Here is a 21621-nt window from a genome sequence, read left to right as displayed (position 1 = left end):
CAAGCTCTTGGCTCTGCCTGAAACCTCCTCTGGTCTGTATCTGCCCCCAGGCACCTTTTCACCATTTCAGTTTTTCCCTAAGGGGAAGAAGCAGGTAAGTCTCTTCCCTGCTACCCCACAGAGGATGATTTGGCCAACAAAACCTGCAGATTTGGCAAGTCTGAGCAGGCACCAGCTGGATTCACACCCTTCCTACTGCCTCTGGTTTCTCTCCTTTTCATTTTTCCTCCCTTTTTCCCTGCTAGCTCTAGTAGCAATTAGAGTTCACAATGCTGAGCTCTTCTTTCAGGGCATCACCAACCCTTCCTCCAGTCCCACCAGCCCCTCACATACCTGGCGAAGCAGAGATGCTCACAAGCATGTGGCAAAGAGCTTCAGAACTGCCAGGCACTGGAACAGGCAGCCCAGGGAGGTGGTAGAGTTCCCACCCCTGGAGGTGCTCAAGAAGCCTGTGGCCATGACACTTTGGGACGTGGTTTGATGGCCATGGTGGTGTTGGGCTGATGGTTGGACTCAGTGATCTCAGAGGGCTTTCCAACTGAAACAACTCTGTGGTTCTCTAAGAATAAATAACTGGGGTGGCACTGGAAATGAGCTGTCTTCCTGCAGCAATTGTTTGAGCAAGCTTTTGGCTCCTTCTCTGTCCCTGCTGATGGTCCCAGGAGGTGACCCCAGCACTCTTGTGATGTATTAGAGAGGACATACTGGGCAGAAGAGCAGCTAAGGTAGTTGGGTTCAGCCTCTGGCACCTGGGCTTCTGCCTGTGCACCACCAAACCTGCCAGCAAGCCCCACTTCCAGCTCACTGGGGAGGCTCCAGGAGCCTGCTTGCACAGCATCACCTGGCTGGAAGACACCCTGAGATCATTCAGTCCGACCATAACCTAACATCTCCCTGTACACAACTGTCAGACCATGCCCCTAAGCTCCCCATCCAAGTGGTTTTAACCCCCTCCAGGGATGGTGACCCCACCACCTCCCTGGGCAGCCTGTGCCAGTGCCCAGTGACCTTTTTGGTGAAGAAATTGTTCCTAATGTCCAGCCTGAACCTTCCCTGCTGCAACCTGAGCCCATTTCCTCTTGTCCTAGGCCCTGCTACTTGGGAGGAGAGACCAAACCCACCTCACTCCAGCCTCCTTTCAGAGAGTGTAGAGAGCAATGAGGTCTGCCCTCAGCCTCCTCTTCTCCAGGCTGAACAATCCTGAAGAGGCTAAGGCAGGCAAGAGGAGGCTGCCACCCTGCACAGCTCAGCAGTGCCTCTCTTTATGAGCTTCTGCTGCTTTTCCCCCACTGATCCCCTTCCAACACCCTCTGGGCAAAAAGAGAAAGACAGAAAAAAATCCCCACCCAAGCCCTGCTTGGAGCCTTCTCCATTCCTCCTCCTGCCCAGGCTCAGCCCTGGGCAAACGTCTTTGTGCTCCAGGGCACAGCCGGCTGCGAAATGAAGCGAATGCCACCCAGGGTCGGGCAGGCCCATGCCAGGCACAGACACGCGAGGGGATGATTCACTCCCTGCTCCTGGCAGCTCCCTGCCAGCCAGGCAGCCACCTCGGCTCCAGAGGGAAGCAGCCACCCCGGCTCCGAGGGGAGCCTTGACCGTGCCATCCCCCTGCCACCACACAAGCTGGAGCTCGCCCTCTAAACCCTTCCTGCGCTGGGGCTGTCCCCTCTGCTGTGCTCACATCAGCCCCTGCCAAGTTCCTCTCTGTGAGTAAGCCTCAGAACGCCAAACTGTTTCCCTTGCGGAGGGTTCAGCCACCTCTACCCGGGTCCTGTGTCGGGCTGTGCTCCCCTGCTCCCCGCCCTGCCCCTTGCAGCTGGGCAAACACCCTTCCAGCCCAGCCCTGCTCTCCCCACGCAGCGACTCCTTCCCCTCCACCTCCGTGCTGCTCCTCTGGCTCCCGAGGAACGCAGGAATTCCACCGTGTTTTCAACACGGGAGGCCAAATCCAGGCCAAAACAGCACACCAGGAGCGGTGCTAACTGCTGCCAGCCTGGGAGCGGAGGGCGCAGGCAGCGATCTTCTCGGCTCCACCGCCCTCTGCGGGTTTGCTCTACCATCTCCAGCCGGATCCTGGAGCAAACAACAGCTGCAGCAGCTCTGCCAGCACTGCAGGAGAGCCAGAGCCTCACGCTGAGGCACACAAGCGGAAGGTGAACGATCTATTAGTGGGTTTTGATCCAATCTGGGAGAGAAAACAGAGGGGAAACAGCAAGAGGGAAGTTTTCCCTCTTATGCAGCACTCACATCCCCGGCACGCTGCTGGCTCAGTGCTGCTCACCCCAGCAGCAAACCCATCCTGTGCTTCAGAGAATCATGGAATTGTTTCAGCTGGAAAAGGCCTCTAAGATCTTCCAGTCCAACCACCAACCTAGCACCACCATGGCCACTAAACCATGTCCCCAGCTGCCATGGCCACACCTTTATCGAACACCTCCAGGGATGGGGACTCCACCACCTCCCTGGGCAGCCTGTGCCAGTGCCTGACTGCTCTTACAGCAAAGAAATTGTTCCTCGTGGCCAACCTAAACCTGCCCTGGCACAATTTCAGGCTGTTTTCTCTCATCCTGTCCCTTCTTCCTAGAGAGAAGGGGCCAACCCCTACCACACTCCAGCCTCCTTGCAGGGAGCTGTAGAGAGCAATGAGCTCCCCCCTGAGCCTCCTCTTCCTCAAACTGAACACCCCCAGCCCCCTCGGCTGCTCCTCATAAGCCTTGTTCTAGATTTGTTCCACTAGAGGTGGAAAGCAACCAACCACCCGCAGTGAATGAGAGCCCTGGGCACAAAGGCCTGGCTTCAGGCTCCAAGAGAGGTGACAGCTGCCAAGCACAGGCTGGGAAAAGCCTCCTCAGCTCGGCTGTGTCAGCACGGGATGGTTTCAGCAGCAGATAAAGGGCCTCTTGCTGTCAGAACAAACCAAGGCTTCAGCAGCTCCAGCCCAGTAAAAAGTTCTTTATTATTTCCATTAAGACAAGCTCCACAGCAGCGTGAAAAAATAGGTAAAAAAGGTCACCCCCCCCCTCCCCCTTCCCTCCTTTTCCATATAAATATTAAAAACCCCTCCAGGTCTTTGCTTTCCCTCTGGAGCAAGAAGGTTCCCCAGGAGGCAACACGCAGAAACCTGAGCTGCTCTCAGTGGTTTCCTCTCGAGACCTCCAAAAAGAGCATTTGAAACCAAACCAACAAACCAAACCCCCCCTCAAGAGAGCTCCTCGCCCCCACCCCAGGCAGAGCTCACACCAGTGCCAGACTGGCCAAGGAGGGATGGAGGTCTGGGGCCTGGTTTCGGGGCTTGCAGTTTCCTGGGTGCAGAGAGCAGGCAGAGGGCAGAGCGAAGCAGCGGCAGGAGCAGCCTGGGGAAGCTGCTGGGCCAGGCAACCGCACCTGAGCCCACTGCAGAGGGGGACAGGAGCGAGAAGCAGCTGCGTGCCCCTCCCCCTTGTCACCACCTGGGTCACATCTTTGGCACATCTTTTTCCCTTTGCATTCCAAAATTAAAGCTGGTCCCAGGAGCTGCTGCATCCCTGCAGGGTGGCCCCAGCTCGCTATCCCAGATCTCCCCATCAGCATCCCCTGATGGTCCCTCCAGGAGAACAAAACAGCTGGGATCTGGGGCCGGTTGTTTGCAGCCCCAGCCTCATCCAGCTTCCCTGGCCAAGGGACTGTCACCAGAGGCTGCTGCATCTACAGCTGCACTGAGTGAATAAAACAAATCAACCAACCCCCCAAATTAATAAATATCCTAATCTCTTCCTAAAAACAAACACAAAAAGGCTTCTAAATGCATTTCCCCTGAATGTTTCCAGTGTATTCCACGAGGCATGAATTAAAAAAGGAGATTTCCCTTCCCTCATCCCCCCCAAAAAGAAAAGAAATTAAAAAAAACCCAGCTCTTCAAAAGATTTTCCACCCTCATGTGCTCATCTTTGGAGAGAGGAAGGTTCGTCAGCTGTGCCGGGACACGCAGCCAGCCTGGCCGCGGCCGCCGCGGTCCCTTTGTCGCCTCGCAGCAGAGAGGTGCTGGAGCAGCCTGTGGTGCCTTCGCCGGGGGTCGGTGCCTCCACACGGTGGGCCCGGTCGTGGCGGGCAGAGCCCCCAGATGGAAGTCATTTCACAAACCAGCGAGGGGGATGAGGAAGGTTTCACAGTGGGTTGAACCTGGGCCGCCGCCGCCGCTGGGCAGCTCGGTGCACCGAGAAGTGGTTCGAGCCTCGCCGGAGGAGGCCTGCAGGAAATCCAGCTGGCGGCGGAGGACGGAGAGCCTGCGGCTGGGAGCTCCCCTTCAGCCCATCACCACACCTCGCACTTCTTGGGGGGGTTCATGGGGGAGCCGAGGGGGCAGCCAAAATGCTCGGCGAACTCCCGGGAGTTGGAGACGGTACCGATGACGCGGAAGCGCGAGGGGCTGTGCGGGTCGGTGATGAGCCCCTCGTGAGAGCTCTCGGGCGTGCGGACCGAGCACCACACCTGCAACGGAGGCGACAGCGCTGGGCACCGCGGCTGCCACTGCCGCAGCCACTGCCACTGCCAGAGCCGCTGCTGCCACTGCCGCAGCCCCTGCCAGAGCCGCTGCTGCCACTGCCGCAGCCCCTGCCAGAGCCGCTGCTGCCACTGCCGCAGCCACTGCCAGAGCCGCTGCTGCCACTGCCGCAGCCACTGCCAGAGCCGCTGCTGCCACTGCCGCAGCCCCTGCCACCACCTCCACAGCCACCACTGCCACTGCCGCAGCCGCCACTGCCGCTGCCACAGCCACCGCCGCCACTGCCGCAGCCGCCGCCACTGCCACCACCTCCACAGCCACCACTGCCACTGCCGCAGCCGCCACTGCCACAGCCGCAGCCACCACTGCCACCGCAGGCACCACTGCCACAGCCGCAGCCACCACTGCCGCCGCAGCCACCACTGCCGCTGCCGCAGCCACCACTGCCACAGCTGCCACTGCTGCTGCCACAGCCACCGCCGCAGCTGCCACTGCCACTGCTGCCACTGCTGCCACTGCCGCAGCTGCTGCCACCACCTCCGCAGCCACCACTGCCACTGCCACAGCCACTGCCGCAGCCCACGGGTCCTACAGAAAGGGGCTTCCGACAAGGGCTGCGACAATGGCTTTGAGCTGAGAGAGGGGAGGTGGACAGTGGAGATGAGGAAGAAGTTCTTGAGAGGGAGGGTGGGCAGACACTGGAACAGGCTGCCCGGGGAGGCTGTGGATGCTCTCCCCCAGCCAAGATATTCAAAGCCAGGCTGGTTGAGACCTGGAGCAACCTGGGCTAGTGGGAGGTGTTCCTGCCCATGGAACTGGATGATCTTTGAGGTCCAACCCAACCTTGTGTGATAGGCAACAACAGCTCAAGCTCATTTTGTACCAGCATGACCCTGATATGGCTCTCCACCCAACAGGCAGCCTCTCCGGAGACAACCACAGGATCCCAGCTGGCACCAAACCACACCCTCCTGCTTGCATGATGGGCACCAATGCAGCTCAGGTTCCAGCTGTCTCATTGTTTATCCAGCACCACCCTAATCTGGCTCTCCACCCACCACCTCAGTTCTGCTGCCACACCTTCCCAAATCCCACTTGGGTATGCCTCCACCCCTCACAACCTGCTAGCCCATCCTCCCTGCCCACCACTGAGTGACCTACCTGGGCAAAGCCAACGAAGAAGAGCTGGTGGTTGGTGAGGCCCAGGGTTGGGAGGGTTTCCTCATCTCCATTCTTTTTCAGCCAGTTCTGATAGGCCTGGAGACCAAGAAGCAGAGCGGGCATAAGGGACAGCACCGATGCCACCACACTGTGCCACCAGCCCATCTCCCCGGCGCCGTGGTCCTACCCGGTAGGCAGCCTTGAGGCCGCCGTTGTCGGCGATGTTCTCGCCCAGGGTGTGCTTGCCGTTGACGGCCTCGCCGTTGACGGTGTAGTTGCCGTACTGCTCCACCATGCACTCTGTCTGCCTCTTGAAGGCCTCCACCGAGGAGTTCTTCCACCAGGGCCGCAGGTTGCCGTCCTTGTCATACTCCCTGCCTGCCGACAGCACAGCAGCTCCTTCGGCACCCTGCCAGCCACCCCTCCAGCTGCCCACGCACCCACCCGGCCCTGCCCATACCTTGGTCATCAAAGGCATGAGTCAGCTCGTGGCCCACCACCACCCCGATCCCTCCGAAGTTCAGTGACCTGCAGGAAGAAGATGGTGACATTGGGACATTTGCCCACCACCACCCCAATTCCTCCAAAGTTCAGTGACCTGCAGAAGGAGATGGTGACATTGGGACATTTGCCCACCACCACCCTGATCCCTCCAGAGTTCAGTGACCTGCAGAAGGAGATGGTGACATTGGAACATTTGCCCACCACCACCCCGATCCCTCCAGAGTTCAGTGACCTGCAGAAGGAGATGGTGACACTGGGACATTTGCCCACCACCACCCCAATCCCTCCAGAGTTCAGTGACCTGCAGAAGGAGATGGTGACACTGGGACATTTGCCCACCACCACCCTGATCCCTCCAGAGTTCAGTGACCTGCAGAAGGAGATGGTGACATTGGGACATTTGCACTGGAATGGGCTGCCCAGGGAGGTGGTGGAGTCCCCATGCCTGGGGATGATTAAAAGGAGCCTGACTGAGGCACTCAGTGCCATGGTTTAGTTAACTAGAAGGGTTAGGTGATAGGATGGACTCGATGATCCCAGAGGTCTTTTCCAACCTGGATAATTCTGTGGTTCTGTGGCTCAGCCTCTGCTCTGGGGGTGGGAGGAAATTTGGAATCCTGCCTGGGCTCTTACTTGGGAGAGGCACGGGTGTAAAAAGGGGCCTGGAGGATGCCAGCAGGGAAGACGATCTCGTTCTTGGTGGGTGAGTAGTAGGCATTGACCGTCGGAGGGGTCATGCTCCACCTGCAGGGACATGGACACAGCCAGCACCAATGTTTGCTCCGATGCCATGCACTCAGGGTGCAAAGCTACCAGCCCACATTTCACTCCCAGCACGGTGTGGGGGACACCAAACCCGGGTGCTGCAGGTGTTGCAGTATCCCTGCCAAGCGCAGGACTTACTGGTCCCGGTTTGGGGGCTTGCGGAGTTGGTCGGCGGTGACCCTGGCTGAGAAGTTGTAGAACTGCATCACGTTCTCGAAGTAGAGGTCAGACACAGCCTCATACTGCAAAGCACAAGGTGTGGTGGTCACCCAGCTCTGCTCCTCCCTCCCTGGTCAGGGTGGAGCCTCCAGAGCCAGCTGAGTTGCAGCCACTCCTGTATCTCCTCTCCAACATGTGTGGAGTCTCGGGAGGGCAATGAATCACCCTCACAAAACAGCTCCTCCTCTTCCCAGGCAGAGATCCTGAGAGCCACAGCCACCCCAGGACTGACCTCCAGCTCTCTTGCAAGCCCCCAGAGAAAGATCAGTGGGACCTTTCTGGAGGAAACCAGGGCTGCCCCAAGCCCACGGCGATGGGCACGTCCTGAGCATGCTAGTGCAGGGGGCAAGAGGAGGCCGCGGAGTCCTGTCTAACCAACTCACATCGTTAAAGACTTTGTCCAGCTCCTTGGGGTCCATGATGAACTTGGGGTAGCCAATCATGTTGTAGATGGCATCTGCCTGAAGGGTGACAAGGACCCGAGTGGGTTTGGTGATGGCAGGATGGGCTCACCCAGCTCCACCAGCCTCCAACCATCACCCTCCTCTCCTCCCCAGCGCCGCTGCCGGCGCCTCACCTTCTCTTTGGCTGATCTCCTCGTCTCCTCGTCCATCCACTGCAGGCTCTCCAGGCTTTCCTCAAAGGCTGTTTTAATCTCTGCAATCATTTCCTCTGCCTGGACAAAACAAAGTGGGCCAACATCAGGTGTCCCACCCCAGAGAACTCGAAGACTCCACACAATGGTGGAGAGGAAGGCAGGATGCTGAGGCCACGCACACTGGTGAGGAGCGCAGTGAGCGGAGCCCTGGAGGACAGGCGGGCAGGGAAATGCTGCTTGCCCCAACCATGCCCTGTGGGGGTAGCTTGCCCACTGCTCACTCAGGGACCTACCACCTGCTTGCTGTCTTCTGCAAAGGTGGCCTTGACGAACATGGCCCCCAGGGCAAAGCCCAGGTTGTTGTCCGTGTCGCTGATGCAGAACTTCCAGCGCGGGAGGCAGGTCTGCATGGCACAGGAGGTGGTTGTCACTGGTGGCACAGCCAAAGCCCCTTGACCTTCCCAATTCCCACTGGGAGATGAGCTTCGCACCCACCCCACTGTGCCAGAGATGCCATCCCAGAACCTGCCCCATATCCCTATTTTTCAGATGCAATCTGATGGGGACTTCACTTAAAACACTGCTGTTGGTTTAAGGGTGGCCTGGGGGCCCTGCCCTCACCTTCTTTGTCCCATACATCACTTCCATGAACTTCTCCTCGGCATCCTGGAAGCGCTGGTCCAGGAAGGGGCTGGTTTTCCGCACCAGGTTCCAGATCATGTAGTTGTTGAGAAGGCTGCAGCGAGAGAAGTGGTGAGCAGGGAGCAGAACCAAAACCTGCCCACCCTGGGCACCCCTCTCTGCATGGGCTGGGGGCTCTCACCATTTATCAGTGGCCAGGATGAGGTCAGAGACCTGCTCCAGATACTCCTTGGCATAGACCACGACAGGCTCTGACTCGTTGATCTCCACAGGGTAGAAGACCGTGGAGAGGAAGGGCATCCAGTCCACGGCCGGAGCCAGCTCCTGCAAAAGCCATGCTGCTGCTGTGGACTCAAAAACCAGCAGAGGGAGGTGGCAGCCACTTCCAAGCTGGAAGCTGCAGGCTCAGCTGGATCACTCAGACCGGGGCTGATGCTGCAGAGATCGGTTCCCATAACAGCAGCATCCTCCAAAGGTCAGAGGAGAGTAAACAATTTCCTCCCACAGAGGAAAAGAAAGTGGGGCGGGTGTCAAAAATATTGACACAACCCTTGAGTGCCCCTCGGGGACGCTGGGAGGTGGCCAGGCTGACGTCCACCCTGGACCTTGGGCAGCAGCGCTGCGCCGGCGTCAGCGCCGTGGCAGGGCAGCTACTGGCCTCAGGGGTGGTCCAGGGGCTGGGAGGGATGAGTCAGGGGGGGATCTCCCCAAGGAGGACACGGGCCAGGCTGTTGCACAAGAGCTGCCCGAGAGGCGTTGACCAACACCAGGCTTCCTCGGAGGAGCTGCATCACCCCCACCCACCCGGCCCCTGCCCGAAGCACTCCGGAGCAGCTCCGGCGCCTGCACCCTCACCTTCAGCTCCCCAGCCGTCATTTTATGGTAGATGACCTCCTCGTCCCGGTGCTTCTCCTGCGGGATGGTGATGTTGGCCAACGCCGTCTCGAAGTCCAAGATCTGCTGCATCTGCTGCCGCGTGGACTCCTCGTCGCTGCCTCCCAGGAACATGCCCAGCTGCACCATGTAGTTCAGGTACCCAGCGAGCACCTGGGGGGCGGCACAGGGCGGCGGTCGGCAGGGTGGGTGCCACCCATCTGCATCACCCGGGCACCGCCTGCCCAGGCGGCCTCACCTTCTCGTTCTCCGTCTTGTTGAGGTAGTAGTCCCGCGAGGGCAGGCCCAGCCCCGACTGATCCACCTGGATGACGTTGCTGTTGGAGTTCTTGGAGTCGGCGCTGACGTAGACGGAGAAGAAGGGCGAGGTGCGGTAGTGAGCGGCCACCTCCCGCAGCGTCGCGTTGAAGCTGTCGCCCGCCCAGGGCCCTGTGATGTTCCAGCCGCCCAGCTGGGGACAGACAGCAACCAGGTTTGGAGTAAGGCACAGAATCCTTAAGGTTGGAAGAGATCTCTAAGGTCATCGAGCTCAACCTTCTAGCAGACACCTCCATGACCACCAGACCATGTCCCAGCAGGCCACATCTACTTGTGACTTCACCACGCCCCTGGGCAGCCTGTTCCTTACATCTGTAGATTGGTTTAGGTTGGAGGGGACCTTAAAGATCATGCAGCTGCAGCCTCCCTATCATGGGCACAGATACCTTGGAGATCATCCAGTGGCAACCTCCCTACCATGGGCAAGGACACCTTAGAGATCATCCAGTGGCAACCTCCCTACCATGGGCAAGGACACCTTAGAGATCATCCAGGGGCAACCTCCCTACCAGGGGCGCAGACACCTTAGAGATCATCCAGTGGCAACCTCCCTACCATGGGCAAGGACACCTTAGAGATCATCCAGTGGCAACCTCCCTACCATGGGCAAGGACACCTTAGGGATCATCCAGTGGCAACCTCCCTACCATGGGCACAGACACCTTAGAGATCATCCAGTGGCAACCTCCCTACCATGGGCAAGGACACCTTAGAGATCATCCAGTGGCAACCTCCCTACCTGGGGCGCAGACACCTTAGAGATCATCCAGTGGCAACCTCCCTACCATGGGCAAGGACACCTTAGAGATCATCCAGTGGCAACCTCCCTACCATGGGCAAGGACACCTTAGAGATCATCCAGTGGCAACCTCCCTACCATGGGCAAGGACACCTTAGAGATCATCCAGGGGCAACCTCCCTACCATGGGCAAGGACACCTTAGGGATCATCCAGTGGCAACCTCCCTACCATGGGCAAGGACACCTTAGAGATCATCCAGTGGCAACCTCCCTACCATGGGCAAGGACACCTTAGAGATCATCCAGGGGCAACCTCCCTACCATGGGCAAGGACACCTTAGGGATCATCCAGTGGCAACCTCCCTACCATGGGCAAGGACACCTTAGAGATCATCCAGTGGCAACCTCCCTACCATGGGCAAGGACACCTTAGAGATCATCCAGGGGCAACCTCCCTACCATGGGCAAGGACACCTTAGAGATCATCCAGGGGCAACCTCCCTACCATGGGCAAGGACACCTTAGGGATCATCCAGTGGCAACCTCCCTACCAGGGGCACAGACACCTTAGAGATCATCCAGTGGCAATCATGGGGACAGACACCTTGGAGATCACCCAGTGGCAACCTCCCTACCAAGAGCAAGGACACCTCCTACTAGCCCAGCTTGCTCAAGGCCTCATCCACCCTGGCCTTGAACACCTCCAGGAAGGGGGCATCCACAGCCTCCCACAGCAACCTGTTCCAGGGTCTCCCCACCCTCACTGGAGAGCACATCCAGTGTCTGGCCACCTGGAAGCAGTGAGCCTCAATCCTCTTCAGTTGGTTAAACCTCCCCCAGTAGCCCTCCTGAGGGAAACCATCTTGCAGCGGGGCTAGAAAGCCCAGGAGAGGCTCTCAATCCCAGCAGCTCTCTGGTGGATGCTCATCCCCAGCAGCAAGGGGGTCTGGAGGTTGCTGGGGTTGCCCACGAGTGAACTTTTCCTCCCGTTCTGCAGAGGGAGCGTGGCAGCTCACAGAACCACACAACTCTAGAGGTTGGGAGGGACCTCCAGAGGTCATCCAGTCCAACCCAGCATCACCCAGGGCAGCTGGCACAGGAATGCATCCAGGCATCCACAACCTCTCTGGGCAGCCTGCTCCAGGGCTCTGCCACCCTCACTGCAAAGAAGTCTCTCCTCCTGTTGAGCTTCTCTGTTCCAGTTTGGAGCTGTTGCTCCTTGGCTTACTGCTGCTGAGCACCCATCAGAGCTTGGCCCCAGCCCCTTGCCCCCCACCCCTCAGATGTTTGTGCTCATTGCTCAGATCTCCTCTCAGCCTTCTCCTCTCCAGACTAAGCACCCCCAGGGCTCTCAGGCTCTCTCCACAGGGGAGATGCTCAAGTCCCACAGTCATCCTCGTGGCTCTCTGCTGGACTCTCTCCAGCAGGTCCCTGTCTCTCAGGGAATGGGAAGCCCAAAACTGGACACAGCATTCCAGGTGTGGTCTCAGCAGGGCAGAGTGGGGGGGAGCAGAACCTCCCTAGCCCTGCTGGCCACACTGTTGCTGATGCCACCCAGGCTGCCATTAGCTCTCTTGGCCACAAGGGCACACTGCTGCCCATGCAGGAGGTCTTTCTCCACGGAGCTGCTTTCCAGCAGGGCAGCCCCAACCTGTCCTGGTGCCTGCAGCAAAGGGACAAACCTTCTGGATGAGCTCCACGAGGGGGGTGGCTCGCAGCTCCTCGATCTTGCTCTCGTTCATGCAGGCTTGGTAGTAGCGCTGCGCCTTGCGCTCCGCCTCGCTCGACACGTTGGCAGTGGTGTTCTCTGCAGGAGGCACCCAGGGGAGCAAGGGAGGTCTGTTCACATGGGCCCCCCAGGACACCAGCATCCCCCCCACCCAGCCCACTACTCCACGCTGTGCCCCACACTCTTCCACCAGAGAATTATTCAGCCTCATTTTCATAGCATCCTGGAACGGCTCAGGTGGGAAGGGACCTCAGAGATCATCTACTGCAACCTCTCAGACAGGTACTGAAGGCCTTGTCCAGCCTGGCCTTCAACACCTCCAGGGAGAGGCATCCACAAGCTCCCTGAGTGATCTCTGCCAGACTCTCACCACCCTTATATTAAAGAGCTTCTTCCTCAGCTCCAAACCATTCCCCCTTAGCCTGGCTCAGACCCCCTCAGCACAAGTCCCTCTGCAGCCTTCCTGCAGGATCCCTTCAGGCACTGGCAGCAGCTCTAAGGTGCCCCTGGAGCCTTCTCCTCTGCAGGCTGCACCCCCCCAGCTCCCTCAGCCTGTGCTCACAGCAGAGCTGCTCCAGCCCTGCCATCACCTCTGTGGCCTCCTCTGGCCTCACTCCACAGCTCTGTGTCCTTCTGCTGCTGGGGACAGCAGCACTGGAGGCAGGACTGGAGCTGAGGTCTGAGCAGAGCCAAGGGGCACAATGCCCTCTCCTGCCCTGCTGCCCACACTGCTCTGGCTGCAGCCCAGCTCACAGCTGCCTGCTGGGCTCCAGGAGGGCACTGCTGGCTCCTGGGCAGCTTCTCAGCACCCAACACCTCCAAGTCTCTTTCTTCAGGGCTGCTCTCAACCCATTCTACACCCAGCCTGGGTTTGTGCCTAGGTTCGGCCTCACACATTTGGCACTGCTGAACCCAAGCTCCAAGGCCTTGAGGATCACCCCACCAGTGCCCTCCATGACCCCAAGAGCATCCCACAGCCTCTCACCCTTCCCAGCCTGCTTCCCCCATCTCCTCTCCCACCAGCAGCAACTGCTCCAGATCTTTGGAACAGAAAGATAAAGAAAGGAACAAAGCAAAAGCATTTTCCCAGCAGCTGTGATGTTCCCAGCACCATCCAGCCCCCCCACGCTGCCCTTGCCCCCATCCTGGTGCTCCCTAGCCCTGTTCTTTCCTCCTGCAGGCAGGAACAATAAACTCATTTTTCCCCTCCAAAACCATCCTGTCATTTTTTCTTCACTCCCCCCTGCACAGTTCTGCTTCCCTCAAGGGCTTCAGGGTGGGAGGTTTGGATTATTACTATTTTCCTCATGACACAGCTTGCACCTTTGGCTTCCCAGCTCTGTGGGTTTATTAACTAAAGGTCCCTCAGCTCCAAGGAATTCAAGGAAATGCCAAGCACAGCCACTTGGCTGGGGGCCTGGCTCCCTTCTCCCGGTAAAAACAACCCAGCGCCAGATTGCTGCGGGAAGAACCCAAGGATGAAGCCATTCCCACACCCACACCCCCCCAACCCGAGTCCTCCTGCTCTTCTCAAACCTTCTCTGGCCAGAGCAGTCAGCCCCAGCTCAGTGGGAAGTGCTGATAAGGAGCCAGCTGTTTGCTCAGGGCTCGAACAAACCGTCCCTGCCAGTGCCTTGGCTAAGCCTCCCCGCGCCGCTGCTCGCACGCAGAGCCCGAGCCCGGGAGCCTCCCTCTGCCAGGGCAGCTTTGGCCACCCCACAATGGCAGATCAGCAGCCAGCCCCCTCCCCCCTTCCCCCCCACACACATAAAAGGCTGCTGGAAACCCTAGCAGGAGGAAAGCTCCGTATCCTTGGGGTGACACCGGGCTTGCTACGGCCGCTGGATGTGGTCTGGGGCTCAAACCGTGGATGTCAGAGCTGCTGGGAACGCTGCCACAGGGCTCGCAGAGCCAAGGCCAGGACCTTTCCCTTACTCGGCACAACACCACAGCCAGAAGTCCCAGGGGTAGCCAGAGGAGCAGCCGCAGCCAGGACCTGCTCCCCATCGCCCTCATGGTGTGTGCCTCACGGGCTGGCTTGTCACTGGGCTTCCAGTCTGACCTCACTCCCCCAGGGACACGATTTCAGCATCCCCCAGACCCCAACGGGGCTCCCCAGCACCATGGGGGTCTCCCCCTTGCTGCCCAGTGCTCACCCAGCAGGTGCTTCATGATGGCCTGGTTGTGCTCCCAGAGGTTGTTGAAGGTGCCCCAGCGGGAGTGGCCATCGGGGAGAGGGTTGGCCTTGATCCAGCCCCCGCAGGCGTAGCTGAAGAAGTCCTCGCAGGGATTCACTGCCCGGTCCAGCGAGCTGAGGATGGAGCTGGTGACGGAGATGCAGGCTTCGGACAGGCACACAGCAGGTGGCCCTGTGTGGGAGAAGGATGGGCTCAGTTCCTCCAACAAGTCACACTGGGGAGCATCCTGCCCCACGAGGGAGGCTGTGGGCAAATATCCCACCTGCTGCCTGAGCTGCTCCCTTTGTTCCTTAACATCCCACTCCAGGGCCAGTGATGGAGACCAGTGCCCTGCACCTGAGATCCCATCCCAGGGCAAGGGATGCAGGCAAGCATCATACCCTACACCCAAAGATCCCACTCTGGGATGAAAGAAGCAGGTGAGCATCCCATCCTGTGCTCAAGCATCAAGCTCCAGGAACCACGGAATCACTTTGGCTGGAAGGTACCTTTAAGATCAAGTCTGACTCAGCACTGCCAGATCACCACTAAACTATGTCCTTCAGCATCTCTGTGGCTTTGAAACCCTTCCAGAGATGGGAGCTCCACCACTGCCCTGGGCAGCCTGTGCCAGGCCTTGACAGCCCTCTTGGAGAAGAAACTGTTCCTCCTGTCCAACTAAACCTTCCCTGGGGCAACCTGCGGCTGCTCCCTCTTGTCCTATCACTTGTTCTTTGAGAGACAAGACCAACCCTCACTTGGCTGCAACATCCTTTCACGGAGCTGAAGAGGGCAATGAGCTCTCACCTCAGCCTCCTCTTCTCCAGACTAAACCCCAAGTCACTCACCTGTTCCTCACCAGCCCTGTTCTCCAGACCCTTGACAGCTTCCTTGTCCCTCTCTGGACACAGCTCCAGTCCCTCAGTGTCCTTCATAAAGTGAGTGGCCCCAAACCACATTCAGGATTTGAGGTGTGGCCTCACCAGTGCCCAACCCAGGGCTACAATCTCTGCTCTGGTCCTGCTGGCCACACTGTTGCTAACTGATGCCAACAAGCATCTCACCCTGGCACAAGGCATGCAGGTGACCACCTGTTTTGCTCCCAAGCATCCCACCCCACACCCAAACACCCCTCCTGAAGAATCCCACTGTGGGGTGAGGGATGCAGCTGAGCATCCCATCTTGAACCCAACCATCCCATCGCAGGGAACCCCTCAGCAACCCACCCTGATGGAAGGGGCAGGATCCCCACGAGGTGTGAGGACTTACTGGCTCTGTACTGGAAGATGAGACCCATCAGACAGGCAGCCAGCACGGCCAGCAGCACCCCCACCGCCACCATCAGCTGCTTCTCGGTGCGCGTCCGCTCAGCCCAGCACCCCTGGCTGCTCCTGGAGCCGAAGTTCACCTGTGGGAAAAGCAAGGTCGTTTCCCCACTGGCAGAAAACCCCACGGACATGGCCCCCCACGCTGCTTCCCACAGCCCACGGCGTGGCCGACGCTGGGAAAGACAGCAGCTGCCTTCCAGAAAGTGGCCAGGAAAGGCGGCACAATGGCAGGAAAGAGACGAGGAGAGTGCCTGGGCCAGCTCACCTGCTGCCCCACACCGTTCCTCGAGCACGGCTGGAACCCCCCCAACGCTGTCCCCATCCCTGCTGCCGGCTCCGGGGCAGGGTGGGGGCCGCGGGGGTGGCGGGAAGGGCCAGAACAGGATACTCCCACTCAGCCGAAAAACATCCCCAGGAAACATCCCGAGCGGAGACGGCTCCGACGGGGGAAATAAAACCCCAGCAGAGCTCTGGTCTGGGGGCAGAAAACACCGTTCCAGGAGCCAGAGACGGAGCTGGGCCCGGGGCCACCGCCGGCACCATCGCCGCGGCCACAAACCTCCCCGGTGAGGCTGGACGCTGGCAGCCGTGGGGGAGTTTTCTCACCCTTTTAAGCTGCTTTCCTGCTGCTCAGGGAGGAATTAACCAAATCCCTTTTGTGTAGGGACAAAACTGCCACCGCTGTGATAATTGCTCACCCTGGCCACGCAGGGAAGGGGTTGGGAGGGTTGAAAAACTGGGCTCTGGGGTGCTGCAAACAGCTGAGATAGACTCTCCTGTCACTGGCTCCGAGCGCTGGGAGGGGAGCAAAGGGCAGCGGAGCCAACATGGCTCTGCCCATGCTGGACTTTGCCCCACGGAAAGCTAGCCCAGGGCAGAAAACACTTCTGCAAGCCCCTCTGCAGCTTGCCAGGACCTAAAGTCTTCTTTCCCTCCTCTCAGAAGGAAGCTGCAGATGAAGCCCTACCTGGAAGCCGTTTGGGTACCCATCGCCTTCGCTGATGGAGTCCAGGGGCTCCTCGTCGTCCAGCGTCGCCCGCTTGTACGTCGACATCTGCACGGCGAGATGGGCAAGCAGAGGTGCTCAGCGGCTCGGGGTCAAGGAAGAGGAGGAGGAAGGAGGGCGAGGAAGGAATATGAACCCTCTAAAAACACCTTCTCCTGCAGGCAGCTAAACCCCGAATGGCTCCAGGGCAGTAAAGCGCTAAACAAAACGCCGGAGGAAGGTTATGGAAAGCAACAAGGGCTGGAGCCAAAAGCTGAGTGAAGCCCGAACCCGCCTCGCTTTCCCCCCGGGGCCGGGTTGTGCAACCTCCCCTTCTTCAGGCTGGAATAAAGCCGGGTCCTCCTCCACCAGTTCCCAGCTCCGAATCAAGGAGAGGGACCCCCATGCTCCAGGGATCCCCGGTGTACCGGCCGCCGGAGACAGGCTGGTAGCAAAGGAAAGAGCTTTTCACCCCGAATCCACGCCCGGCCACGACCCCTGCGCACCCCAAAACAGCCTTCGGAGCACCCGAAGGGCACCTTGAACCGGGACTGCCGACGGGCTCCCTCCTGGCTCCTTGTGCCGCGGCTGTTATCTCGCACCGGTGCCCGGCTCTTACCTCATCCCGCAGTAGAAAAACAAGGGAAAACCTCAGGGTTGGCAGCCAGCCCTTATCGTGCCGCCGCCGTTTCCTTCCCCCCTGGCACAGCCCTGCCAGCCGGCCGGATTGTCTCCCTCGGGGAAAACAACCTCTGCCAGCTGCCGAGGGGTGAGCCTCGCAACACCCACCCCGACCCCCACCACCGGTCACATCCCTTCACCCCGCGTGTGGCACAGGGTGAGGGTCTGCACCTCGGGGATGTCCCCATCCTGCTTCCATCATGCTCAAAGGCATGGAGGCGATCCGAGCGCGGCACAGCCCAGCCTCAGGTGCCCCTGGCAGGAAGGTGCAGGCAGCGAAACTGCCAATTCTCAGCCCCGACTCCAGTAACAAACTTCCCAAGCCTGCCCTTGCACAATTAGTAACAAATCCCATGCTCTTCCCAAATCCCATCCTCTTCCTGAATCCCCAATCACACCCTGGGTTTAACTAACCAAGCAAAACTACTCGAGGAGGAAAAAGGATTAAAAAGGCACTTCCTCTCCCTGGTTATGCCAAAAAATACTATTTCCAGTCCCAAAAACGTCCCTCAGGTGCCCACTTCGAGCCTGCAGAGCTCGAGGTGAAAAAGCTTTAACTGCAAGATGTTATCGCTGCTGAAATCTGCCTTCGGATGATTTTTTCCCACCCCCTTTCACTTTTTCCCCCTGTTTTTGCACTTTGCACATGGTTGAAATTCCCAGCTCCGGGCACGAATCCCTGCTCACACCACAGAGGGGGGAGGGGGGTCCCATGAAGCCCCCAGGGCTCCAAAGCACCGAATTCCCGAGTCCCAGCTTCCAGCCAAGGCTTGCACTCAGTTTCCTGAGGAAATGAGGAGCTTTGGGGTGATGTTTCCCTATGTCTGCCTGCCCCTGACTGGAAACAGGGGGAAAGGAGAAAAAGTCAGGGGGGAAAGGGAAAAAAAGGAGGGGGAAGAGAGGGGGAAGAGAGGGGGAAGAGAGGGGGAAGAGAGGGGGAAGAGAGGGGGAAGAGAGGGGGAAGAGAGGGGGAAGAGAGGGGGAAGAGAGGGGGAAGAGAGGGGGAAGAGAGGGGGAAGAGAGGGGGAAGAGAGGGGGAAGAGAGGGGGAAGAGAGGGGGAAGAGAGGGGGAAGAGAGGGGGAAGAGAGGGGGAAGAGAGGGGGAAGAGAGGGGGAAGAGAGGGGGAAGAGAGGGGGAAGAGAGGGGGAAGAGAGGGGGAAGAGAGGGGGAAGAGAGGGGGAAGAGAGGGGGAAGAGAGGGGGAAGAGAGGGGGAAGAGAGGGGGAAGAGAGGGGGAAGAGAGGGGGAAGAGAGGGGGAAGAGAGGGGGAAGAGAGGGGGAAGAGAGGGGGAAGAGAGGGGGAAGAGAGGGGGAAGAGAGGGGGAAGAGAGGGGGAAGAGAGGGGGAAGAGAGGGGGAAGAGAGGGGGAAGAGAGGGGGAAGAGAGGGGGAAGAGAGGGGGAAGAGAGGGGGAAGAGAGGGGGAAGAGAGGGGGAAGAGAGGGGGAAGAGAGGGGGAAGAGAGGGGGAAGAGAGGGAGCTGACGGAAACAAGCAGGGAGAAGTCCCGATCCTCCGCTTTCCCTGAAGGATGTTCTGGCTCGGCCCCATCTCAGCCACCAGAGATCCCAATCCGAGCTCGAACCCTCCCCACCCCCTCCCCGGCACCAACCCGCAGCATCCTTTAACGTGGGGGAAATTCGGTCTGGGAGGTATTTATCGCCCCCCGTGTCCCCCCCACCCACCCCATTCCCTCCCTAAACCTGGGAGCAGCAGGGCAGGGCAGCGCAGCGCAGCACCCCAGGGTGCTCTCCGCGGCGAGGGAGCACATCCCTTTTTTTGGGTCCAAACGGGGGGGGGGGGGGGTGTTCGTTTCTCTTCCCCCCCCCCCTCCCCCGCCCCCATCTCCGTTGCTCGCTTAAACCACACTAAAAGCGCATTTCCCCATCTCCCACAGGGCGGGGTGGCGGCGGGCACCCAAGGGTGCTGCCTGGGGACACACACCCCACACTTGACCCCCTCCTCCCCCCCCCCCTCCACACTCGCTCTCCAAAGCCCCCAGCCGGGCCCGGATTTGCCTGCTTTAGCCCCAAATCATCCCACTCGCATCCCAAACAATAACCCCCACGGATCCCCAAGCCCGCGGCTGCCAAACAACTTCCCGGAGGAATGGGGAGAGAGGGAGGGAGGACAGGGGAGGGGGAGGCACCCACTACCCCGCTGCCCCCCCCCTCACCCCCTCTTTCGGAGCCCCTCACCCCGGTGTCGGGGCTCGCCGAGCCGCCGCCGGCCGCGCTCAGCTCCCGCCCCGGCGCCATTTCGGAGCCACCATCGCGGCTGGGCTGGGCTGGGCTCGGCCGTGACGCTCCGAGCGCCGCTGCCGAACGCCGCCGGCACCACTCCCCCCAACCCCCCCCCCCAATCCCCCCCCCAGCCGCCCCTAAAACCTCCGCCTGCCCCGGCAGCACCCACCTCCAGCCCCCCGGCACCCATGGGTGCCACCTCCCCGGCCTGCGGCTCAGCCTCGCCGCGGGGATGCCCAGCGGAGCAATTAGGGGGCCCTGGCGCTAATTAGGGACCCTGCTGTTAATTAGGGGGTACTGGGAAGGGGGGGTTGGGAGCGGACGCTCAGCCTCGGGAGGAAGAAAGTTAGGGGTGGGGGGCGCCCAGGGTTGGGTTGTTTGGGGGTTTTGGGGGGGAGTCTCCGTGCAGATATATTAAAAAAAGCCTAAAAGGGAGAAAAAAAGCCCCAAAAAAACTATTTGGGGGGGTGGGGGTGGGACAGGGTGGAACAGTCCAGTTTGGGAATATTTGCAAATAGCCCCCCCAAAAAAAGTGGGTGCCGCTGGCGGTGTGGGCATCCCGCACCCCTCTTACAAAGAGAGAACCCCTGCGGGCTTGGGTTAAGGGCTGGGGGATGCCCTGGGGGGACCATGTTCGGGGAGGGGGACCCCATTTGGGGGGTCCCTACCTTGGGGGTCCCAAAGCAAAGTTGGATCGAAGGGGTAGGGCAAAGCAGCCAGAGATGCTAAGGGGTGCAGTGGGGGTGCAAGAGGGACGGTTTAGGGGTGCAGGGGGAGTCCCAACAGCAGCGCATCGGGGTACAACGGGGGTCCCAAGGGGGGGTGCATGGGGGTTCTGTGGGTGTGAGCATGGGGGCTTAGGAGGGTCTTATGGAGGTGCAAAGGGGCATCCCATGGGCACACACGGAGGACCCTTTGAGGATGCTGGAAGGTCTCTGGAGGGTGCCTCGGGGGTTCCCTCTGGGGGTGCATGGGGATCCCCTTGGGATTGACCGGGGGATCCCTTGGGGGCGCAGCGAGGTCCCGCGGGGGTGAGCAGGCGTCCCCCGGGGTGCAGCGGGACTTGTACAGGGGTACGAAGGGGCTCCCGTGGGGTTCATGGGGGTCCCTCAGGGGTGCAATGAGAGCATTGTACCGGTGCGTGGGGTTCCCTTGGGGGGGCAGGGAGGTCCCTTGGGGTGCCTATGGGGTGCATGGGGATCCCTTGAGGTGCAGTGGGGGAGGTCTCACGGGGTGCAATGGGGAAACCCGTAGGGTCACGCCGGGCATCCCACGAGAGACGCATGGCCGCCCGACCCACTTCGCTCATGCGCCCCAGTCCCAACTCTCTCTGGGTTTGGGGTGCGGGCTGGCCCCCGCTCACCATGCTGACCCCCTCCCACTGCCCACGCTGGCTTCCCCACTCACCATGGTACCCCCCGCTGCCGCCGGGCCCCCGTGGGGCGAGCCCCCTCCCGGGCGCTGCTGCTCCGGCCACGGCCTGCGGAGGGGCGGCAGGCGCAGGCTGTACCTGCGATGGGATCCAATGGAGCCGGGGGGGGGGCAGGGCTTCCGCGCTCGCCTCCTTAACTCTTTCGAGGGGGCCAAACCCCGGGTTGGGGGTCCCCGCGGCTCCGTTCAGCTGCTGAGATCGTCTCTCCTCCCCTTCCCCGCCGTAAATCAGCGCAGCTCGCTCGCCAACAGGGGAGCAAAGGAAGCCTGGCGGTGCTCCTGCAAGCGTGTGGTCCCCACGGGCGTGGGGGTCCCTAAGTGAGCAACCCCCGAGTGAGAAATACCACGAGTGTGTGCAGCCCCAGAGGCGTGGAGATCCACAAGTGCGCGAAGGTGCAGGTGTGCAAACCGTGGAGGCTGCAACCCTACAAGTGTGCGACCCCCTGAGTGTGCAATGTTGCAACCCTGCACCTCCACAGCCCTGCACCCCCCACAGCCCTGCACCCCCACAACCCTGCACCCCCACAACCCTGCACCCCCACAACCCTGCACCCCCACAAATCTGCATCCCCACAACCTTGCAGCCCTGCACCCCCACAGCCCTGCACCCCCCACAGCCCTGCACCCCCACAACTCTGCATCCTCACAACCCTGCATCCCCACAAATCTGCATCCCCACAAATCTGCACCCCCACAACTCTGCATCCTCACAACCCTGCACCCCCACAA

The 21621-nt window shown here is 60.1% G+C and overlaps 1 protein-coding gene and 1 long non-coding RNA gene across 7 annotated transcripts; one reads left to right on the top strand and one right to left on the bottom strand.

The window, feature by feature from the left end:
* Positions 1-2937: 2937 nt before the first annotated feature.
* ECE1 (endothelin converting enzyme 1) lies at positions 2938-20963 on the bottom strand. Of its 6 annotated transcripts, none has more exons than XM_064172160.1 (18): positions 20869-20963; positions 16523-16609; positions 15497-15635; positions 14207-14419; positions 12004-12128; positions 9502-9714; positions 9225-9416; positions 8551-8693; positions 8349-8463; positions 8021-8131; positions 7707-7805; positions 7513-7590; positions 7049-7152; positions 6779-6889; positions 6102-6169; positions 5829-6019; positions 5642-5737; positions 2938-4467 (listed from the first exon to the last, which is right to left on the bottom strand). In XM_064172160.1, exons 1-18 carry the CDS (start codon positions 20869-20871, stop codon positions 4291-4293), a joined length of 2265 nt encoding a protein of 754 aa, XP_064028230.1. In that variant the 5' UTR covers positions 20872-20963; the 3' UTR covers positions 2938-4290. The 6 variants fall into 6 exon arrangements, with proteins under 6 accessions (XP_064028230.1, XP_064028229.1, XP_064028232.1 ...); XM_064172159.1 differs by lacking the exon at positions 20869-20963 and adding an exon at positions 19417-19509; XM_064172162.1 differs by lacking the exon at positions 20869-20963 and adding an exon at positions 19417-19484 and having other exon boundaries at positions 16523-16759.
* Positions 15976-17803, top strand: LOC135190620 (uncharacterized). Its single transcript, XR_010308577.1, has 2 exons — positions 15976-16121; positions 16498-17803. It is a non-coding gene; the product is annotated as an uncharacterized LOC135190620 (long non-coding RNA).
* Positions 20964-21621: the final 658 nt, after the last annotated feature.

Source organism: Pogoniulus pusillus, chromosome 36 (genome assembly GCF_015220805.1).
Source record: "Pogoniulus pusillus isolate bPogPus1 chromosome 36, bPogPus1.pri, whole genome shotgun sequence".
Taxonomy (NCBI): Eukaryota; Metazoa; Chordata; class Aves; order Piciformes; family Lybiidae; genus Pogoniulus; species Pogoniulus pusillus.
This window is presented reverse-complemented; position numbering and strand designations above follow the sequence as displayed.

Coding starts and splice junctions, on each gene's coding strand:
- ECE1 (XM_064172159.1), bottom strand. CDS start 19,476: ATGGCGCCGGGGCGGGAGCTGAGCGCGGCCGGCGGCGGCTCGGCGAGC. Junction 14,420..15,496: donor CATCTTCCAGTACAGAGCCA/GTAAGTCCTCAC, acceptor TCTCCCACACAG/GGCCACCTGCTGTGTGCCTG. Junction 9,715..12,003: donor TCGTGGAGCTCATCCAGAAG/GTTTGTCCCTTT, acceptor GTCTGTCCCCAG/CTGGGCGGCTGGAACATCAC.